The sequence below is a fragment of the Thermobia domestica genome, chromosome 9 (genome assembly GCF_964235325.1).
Source record: "Thermobia domestica chromosome 9, izTheDome1.hap1.1, whole genome shotgun sequence".
In the NCBI taxonomy this organism is placed as follows: Eukaryota; Metazoa; Arthropoda; class Insecta; order Zygentoma; family Lepismatidae; genus Thermobia; species Thermobia domestica.
Genome location: NC_137462.1, coordinates 96,159,438 through 96,168,256, shown reverse-complemented (window position 1 = coordinate 96,168,256; position 8,819 = coordinate 96,159,438). Strand labels below are relative to the sequence as shown.

Genomic DNA, 8,819 nt, shown 5'->3' with positions numbered 1-8,819 from the left:
TCTTTCTTTTACCAGAAACGAAGCAAACAACTCAGAAGATGAATTTTGACAGTAGGGGTGACTTCGTTTCTGAGGTTAAACTGTGTGATCCATGACATTTATCTGAATGTCTATGCATTACATAATTAGATTTCAGTTACTAATTTTGATAAGTGTTGACCTATCATTTTGTTAGTTCTGATATTTCAGCAAGATGAAAGTACGTATTCATAAATGTAAGCGTAAATTTCCATAAGGTGTCCATAATTTTGAGTTTAGAAATATAGGAGTCTTACTTGGTATTCATTACAGTAATTCATATTTTACACGCTATCTAGTTGCAGCAACACATGTTTACTTGCAGTTCTCTAATACGTTTAGCACAAGTAACTGCTATTCGATGAGAGACACCTAAATGACATACAAAGTGATTTCTTCAGTTTAACCTTGACGTTATCAGTAAGTGTCAAATGTGAAAATGGATGATGATTCCCTCTTTTACTCATAAGAGATCCACCTATTTCTTATTTGTGTGCTAATGCTACTATTACCCTTCAGACATCCTTTCAGACATATCAGTAATTAAATTCAAAATTCAGTATTTCCCTTTATAATGAAGAGTCATTATACAATCGAGTACTGCATCTTCATAATATCGAGTGAAACTATCGGGAGATACTATCATGAGGGATTACCACATTCTTCCTCTAAGGAAATGTCACTGTCACCTCTTGTGATGTGTAAACAAACGTCTTGGATACAGTCTAATTTGAAACTAAAATAGTCCATTCAAATATGAAATATTCGTAATATGAAATAATTCAACCCAGGTTTTCAGCATGCGATTTCCTTTTTCAACAATCATGTAAAAACTTTTATATCTTTTCGACAATACACTGTTTATGTTTTGTTTGTTTACTTGTCTGGATGAAAATCAATTCAGCCCATTACTGCAACCTCTAAACTAAGGTTCAACTAAAATATCTATGTATCTGAGGCAATTATATTTTAGTGTTTGATTTCCTAGGAATCCTCCGATACAGTGTCCGTTGAAATCATATTTTACAATATTGGCATTGTTTTCTTAATATCAAGAAGTTTGATACCTTATACATCAACACAGATTATTTCCCTTAGTCTTTCTCATCTAATATGAAGTACAAATGATGAGTTGTTAGTAGTAATATTTAACTGCTCTTTTATTATTTTTCTCATGATACCTAGATGCGTTGTCTTTTGGAAAACACTACATGCCGTGGGTTAACAAAGTGAAGGAATGTCTAGACTTAAATATCAGAACCAGTTATTTATCTGCCCTAAATGAACAGATGCTGGAAGGCGTATTTAAACCACCTTTTGATATACTTCCAACTGACGGTCCTTTACCTCCATTAAGGATTTCAGAAGAAAGGGTAAGTAAATATAGCAGCGCTAATTATTTTCATTTCAAAAGTTTTACATTTATCTGTTGTCAACATCAATGTGATTTCAAATGTATACTGTGTTGAAAATACTAGATTACGTACGTACCGAATTTGATAGTATTGCCACAGGAATGTTCACTGATGATTCAATATGTGTAACTATGTTCTTTCCCAAGGTAGAAGCACATTTTAACCGGAAGAGTTATATTTGGTTGTAGGTTTACTTTTATGTTTTGTGTATAATTTAACGTTTAAGGTTCGGCTATTTGTCTAGCCTAAAAGAACTGTCAGGGTTGCAACCTAACATACAGGATACATACCCCATCAAAGCAATAATAAAACTTGAGAAAAAATCACATACCAAAGGGGAGAAGAGTTCCTTTAGAATGAGGTCCGATAGGAACGAAACTTGCCAACTTTGTTCTATTCGAGAGGCTGAGAAAAAATATTTTATAAAAGTTATACCATCCTGCCTCCCATTCTTTCCTAGATCTAAAAGCCAAACCTTTACCAGTTTAATTATAGACAATCGAAATTATATGCAGCATGGAAAATAAAGTTTAATGTAAAATCGTCTACTAGAAATACACGTATGAATAATACAATCTATGTGCAAGATTGATATGAAAACATTCTAAAATATCTACACAGATCAACTAACCAACGCACATTTAACTAACATTCAAAGGGTATGGATTTTCGTACAAAATCTACCACATTCGTGAAATTAGATTGAATAGGTGCATGAAATGTCAGATTTAATAATAAGCGACTATTTTATGTTCCACTAATACTATCATGATGGCCATATTTTTAGGTTCTCAATTACCTGCACATACCCTATAATATACATTTTGTAGTATTTGGCAATAGAATATCACTCAGTGTCATATATTTATACAGATAGTTTTTTTTTACAATAAGTCATAGTTTTTATTTTTTAAAAACCAACCTAATACTCTTATTGAAATCAATTTGGAAATTATACAAACTTCTGGCTCTTTTTACTATGTAGATATGTTACTTTGAGTGATAACAAACCAAATAGTATGTATGTATAATCTCTTTACCCTTAGCAAATATATTAAATATCTGTCCTAATTTATTTTCTTCATTTTAAAGTATTTAACGGGATAAAGATCAGAGTGTTCCATCTTCACGCAATTTGTAATGGAGATTACACTGCCTTGCTACTGTTATTTCGTATATGTATCTCTAAAGAAATTTCACTTCCAAAGCAATATGTCCTGTAGATACATCAAAATAAGAATAACTCAAGTGCACCGTTTTGCCATGCAAGTATGAATGCTGATCTTAAACATTTAATTACTCTGTCCACAAAATATTATATATTGTATGCCATTCATATTGCTATTTAGTATAAGAGTATAACATATTTCAGATAATTAACATGAATTTTGAAAGTACATTGAGAATGAATGTATGTAATCTCTTGTGAATAATATGTTTTAATTTCTCCATCAGAAATCGCAAGATATCTTGAACAGACCTTACACTCCAGAGAATTTTCATAACCCAACTTCTGTTCAAAATGAGGAAAGCAAAAATTCAAAAGATGACGATGCTCGAGAGAATCATTCAAAACTCACACTCGTCTTGAAGTTGGTGAATGGCTATGAGGATAAACAAGAGTCTACGGCAAATGTATTCGGTCATCCAAAGGCGAAGCTGGAAAATAGAGTCTCCCAAAATGTGACAAGCTCAATGGTAAGATGCATTTTTAAAATAAGTATCCTACTCCGTTTAACACATTCTATCTTACATAGAAATTTTTGCGACAATATTATTAATGAAATTTTTTAACTTTTCCTTTATTCTACATTCAAACCAGGTGTTAGAATACCTTTTATAACAAATTCCAACACTATAAATAAAAATATAAATTCCTTAAACTAATTCCGTAAAACCTTCAATATCCAAACTGTTTTTTATTGTTTCTGAAGGATTCCTGAATTATTCTTAGCATAATATGTTTCATAGTTGAATGTATAGAAATTCCGCGGTTACAAAGGTTAGTAAGGAACTTCTGCAGTAATCTCTAATAACCACATCACAACTCCTAAAAATTATATATATATATATATATATATATATATATATATATATATATATAAAATAGAAAACATGCACCATGGCAAAAATTTCTGTCATCACAAATAATACATATATGACCTCTATCAGCTAGAAAAATTTCATTGAAATCGGAGCCGGACAATTGGGTGATGTCCCTTGTTAGCTTAATATAATTGTTATTTTAGCAGCGTGATGCGCGAATATGATTGTTATTTGAAAGAAACAGGGATAGAAGAAAAAGAAATTTGAGTTTTAATTTCGTCGATTAAGTGTAAAACAAGTTACCTAGTTGCAGAAAGGTCTACTGATTCTAAGAGTAATATTTTAGTTAATGTTTTGAAAGAAATAGGTGATTCTCAGTAAAAACTTGATAATTTAGGCCAGTATTTTGTAACTCTAAATATTATATTGTTGAAGTTTAAGAGGTAGCTTTTATATTTTATTGTTAAATCTTTGATCACTTGTTCACTATTACATGCTCTGACATTCCATTACTGCTATGTAACTATATTATATACTAATTCAAATTCAAGTAAACTCAAATAACCAAATTTTGTGTGTATCCCACGGTTCTAATGTATGGATTAGAAGACAGGCATACATGGATATGTAACAATACAGTTATTTAATATGAACAAACGAACACGGTCACTGTGCTAATTTAAAAAGAATTTGAAATCATTTTTTAGACAATATTTCTCGGTAGATGGAAAATAATACTGATTTTACCCTTCAATTTCGGAGAGACATGAATACATTTCATACATGGTTCTCTATTCAAATAAATCTGTACTCAATTTTAATTCACACAACGCGTTTTCCAGCTATTAAATAACTATATTCCATCAGCAAATGTGAGTCTTCAACTTTCTAAACCCTATTTATTTATATATAACTAGACATTATGCATACTGCAAATTAATAACACGCACACTAACACAAGATACCGGTAACAATATGTATCCTGTCTTACCGATTAAATAGGCTGAAAGTTGCCTTCACAAACGATATTTTACAAGGGATGTTGCACTTATTAGTACAGGTTTACTCTTTACCCATAATCACTGGCGTATTTAGGGGGGATTCCGGGCTTAAGCCCCCCGAAATATTACTTACTATAGTAAAGTATATGAAATATCTTGCACAATTTTCAGATTTTCAGGCAAAGCACCCCGCGAAAGTTAGCAAAGCCCTCCCCGAAACAAAATCGTAAATATGCTACTGGCCATAATCATTATGATTATAAATGCAGCACGTTCTTTGTAAAGTTGAACTCATAACTGGAAATTTAAATCGTTTTTACCGTTAAATATTCTCAGAAATTAATAGTAAAACGTTAAACATTTATCTGTAAGTACACGCTTCTAGGGTGCATAATAATAAATGTAAGGTACCAATAAATAATGATTAAAAATAGCATGCTTGTTTAACAAAATAGACTTAATGTTCTCAAAAACGGTATAATATAAACGACATTGAATTTATTGGCAAACATTTACTTTATACCGTAATTACTATGGCAAAACTCGTAAATTAAGTGACTCTTTAGAAAAAAGCCGATTCAAACTACATTAAAGCGGAACTAAAATCATTTCTACTGGAAAGTTTTCTCAAAAATGGCAGTGAAAAATTATACATTTATCTGCAACTAAATAATTCTACCGTGCACATTTAGTGAACTTAAGTATAAGTATTTAGAAATGGTATTCTATAAACGATTTTGAGTTTCTTGGTGCAGCTATACATTTGTGAGGCAGGGTTAAGTTTAGAGTTGCTCCTCCGTTTTCCTAGTAGAAAAATTAACAGAAGAAATGGGGTAAGAAATGATTATTTGGAGTTCTTACGTGATGTTTAGGTATGTACATTAAGCAGTAATGCTTAATACGAGAAAAAGGAAGTAGAAGTGGGTACTATTTTCAAGACGCGGAAGGTTCCTACAATTCAACAGCATGGTAACCTTATAAGATAGTGAATCGGTGCATTAAATGTGACATTTCGGTATTGAGTTTTAGACAATTATAATGAAGAGAATCCTTTATTTTTTAAAATGAAAATCACGGATTACTGAATTGAAGTGATAATTGAAGCTTCTATGAGAACCTCTTGCTTCTATGAGCCTCTATGAGCTCCAGTCACAGTTCTAATCTAACTCAAGTCAAGGTTGCTCATTTAAGAGGGTAATCCAGGGATGCAAATAACCACTTGCCCACTCGCCCGGGGCGAGTGGTTCATCGATGCGGGCGAGTATTTAATATCATACCGAAGATAAGTAAATGATTTCTATTGTGGGATGTGGGCTAGTAGCTTTTTTCTTGGGCTAGTAAAGTTTTGTTGCTTATTTGCATCCCTGGGGTAATCACTTTCAATGCAATCACTGAAAAAGCAGCACTCAGATAATATGGTACTCCATTCTGTTTGAAAGTACGAACGAAAGTGGTGTCACTTTTGAGAGAATATGAAAACCTGTATCCAGCCTGAAGCAATAAGAATAAATGAATTCCACCAAAAAAAGCCAATTAAAGTATTATATTTAAGAAGAATTGTTTTGTCGCTAGTTTTCCAACATGGCCTCTTTGGCATTTATGATATATGTCATTGGTAAACATACATTGTGTGTTGTATTATGCTATATATAAAATTATAACACGGACTAATAGACTAGCTGCTATCGTCGAACTATTAATAGAGGTTTCTCCCTCTTTTAGTTGTAATTATGAATATTATGAGATTTTCTTTCGCCAACACAAGTAATAGAGGAAAGTTATTACCTTGTATTGTGTTTTCTTTGTCTAAATTCATTGAACTGTGATCAATTACTTACTTTGATATTTTTCTAAGTTGAGTTTCGATAACTATCTTTTTCTTCTGATTTAAACAGGGATCCAACACTGATTCTGAAATGAAGGCCAGTATAAGCACAAGAGATGAGCCTTCCGGTGTGGAGAACAGGTCGAACTTGTTTGATAAGCTTCCATTTGGATCCAGGGTTCAAACACTTTTTGGAAGAAATTCACCACCTAACACAGCAGACTATATTTCTGTAGATAATATAAAGCTTGGTGATGTACTAACATTAATGGAGGACTGCGAGCGTAAACAGAATATCGTAGCTAATGTGCTTGGCCATGTTAAGAAGGAATTGAAGAGTATATTTAATGATACTACGCTTAGGTCAAAGGTAAGTTAGCTCAGTGCACTAAACACGCTTTGTTAGTATTTTTATGATGTTAGTAGCAGAATAAGAAAATGTTACCATATCTCACATACGCTACTGCATATTAAAAATAAAACAACGAAAAGGAGATATACTGACCCCACCTATTAAGAATTTGTAGAAGATGAAAGGATTTACAGTAGTGTAGCTTCTGTTTACTCACTAGAGTTGAATTGGTAAACTGGTGGAAAGTAATTGCTACTTAAAAGTTTCCAAAGTGTTGAATCCTTCCAAAGAATGGGAATGTTATTCATTTTTTAAAGTTATTGGCCAAACATCAATTAAACATATATGGTGGGTGAACAGTGGCGTATTTAGGGGGAGCTTCCGGGCTTAAGCCCCCCCCCCGAAATCTTGGTTACTATAGTCAAGTATATGAAATATCTTGCAGAATTTTCACATTTTCAGGCAAAGCCCCCCCCCCGAAAGTTAGCTAAGCCCCTCCCGAAACAAAATCGTAAATACGGCACTGTGGGTGAAACTCACCTATGAAGTAGTAGTCAGCATCGAAGTAAAGAAAGCTCATATTCCTCTTTTAGTGACAGTAGGAGTCCAGACACAACTAGGTGCTGAACCCCATGAAATGACTACAACACGACAGAGTCTAACTCGTGTTTTGAAAAACTGGAAACCAGAGGGGGTATTTCTACTAACCTTATATTATTTTTGAGGTTCCAAGTGCACTGTAATCAACCTATTCGCGAATGAAAGAAAAAGCCTAAATTCTCCACAATGAATAAATTAGTTGGGTCCCAAGTCATCATATACTTACAATAGGAAATTTGGATCATTCATATAAATTACTAATGATTTAAGTACTAAGTGCTTGTTGCACTGATATAGGAAGGGCAAATGACAGTAAATCTTTTAGCAATAAGTTCCGTGTCTACTTCTTGTGAAAGCAGCAGCTGGAGACACACTGAAAAGAGAAATAGTTAAGTAACAAGTGAATATTGGCGTGACAAATGTGTCTGACAACGATCCGACAATGCCTTGCCAAATGTTGCAGCAATTCCAGCATATTGTTTCCTCTATTCGAGAAAGAATTCTAGTATATTGAGACTTTAATTTATTCTTCCACGGTATAAAAATATGAAATTGATTTTTCCATGAAAGAATACCAAGAATTTTTACGATCCCTAGGGAAATGTACTACGGATAGAGAGAATATACTTATAAGCAATGCTATGGTGATTCAGACTTTGGCATACGAATTTGAGATTACAGGGATTAGACCACTGTCTCAAAGAACCGTTAGACATAGTATGAAGGGCTGTCATATTAGGCACCACTCATTACTGAAAATATATTTGAATTTTTACTATAGACCTGCGATATTTGATAGGTGAATTACAAGAAATTCTCTTCTTGTATCAATCCTACCTCTGTATGCAGTATGAGGCTTATCACACCTATATCTGAAGAAACCACAGCAATACTCTGGACAGTCACCACATTCTTCATTATGCAGCCAAATCAGCACTTAGTGATATGATATGAAGTGCCACTGAATTTTACTCTCGCTCTCATATAACATGCATTGACATATTTTTGACTAGTAAACGGTACATTAATGAGATTCTGAACCCGGTTGCGGTTCATACACTACAGCCTTTACATGTGTATACTTTCTAACGAGATAATGTGAAACTACTTGAAGAATTCTTCACTTTCTGAAAGGACAAGATATTCCATTGCTTCCTTAACTAACGCGTTCATATGTCTTCATTGTCGGGTGGGAGCTCGTGTGATTTGGACTCCACGTTAAATTGTAGTTCCATTTCTCATAGAGTCTCATTGCTGAAAGGAATGTTAAATTACAATTAACCTATCCAAACTACTAGACGTTGTATAGAACGGTAGGTAAATTATCATACATTTACTTGTACCCCAAACTATTTGTTTACACAGTTTGGGATGCTACATTCTTTTGTGTGTGTTAAATTCTTAATGTTCAAAAGTGTATAACTAACTTTTAGGAAGCTGTAACGTAATATTCTGATTGTAATAGAATTACGTCAGATTCTAATGTCAACATTTTAACATCATTAACATTATTAGCTGAGTTTCATTGTGGCTATTTCATTAGCATATGCAGTGACAGGAAG

General features: G+C 33.1%; 1 protein-coding gene across 2 annotated transcripts in view; it reads left to right on the top strand.

Moving 5' to 3' along the window:
- The first annotated feature begins 1,195 nt into the window (after window positions 1–1,195).
- The window catches only part of LOC145694049 (uncharacterized), a 31,908-nt gene continuing 24,284 nt past the window's right edge, over window positions 1,196–8,819 (top strand). For both annotated transcript variants that reach the window (XM_081770188.1, XM_081770187.1), the window contains exons 1-3: window positions 1,196–1,391; window positions 2,889–3,131; window positions 6,376–6,675. In XM_081770188.1, the coding sequence (XP_081626314.1) occupies window positions 1,230–1,391; window positions 2,889–3,131; window positions 6,376–6,675 (705 nt within the window). In that variant the 5' untranslated portion in view covers window positions 1,196–1,229. The remainder of the gene's footprint in view (window positions 1,392–2,888; window positions 3,132–6,375; window positions 6,676–8,819) is intronic.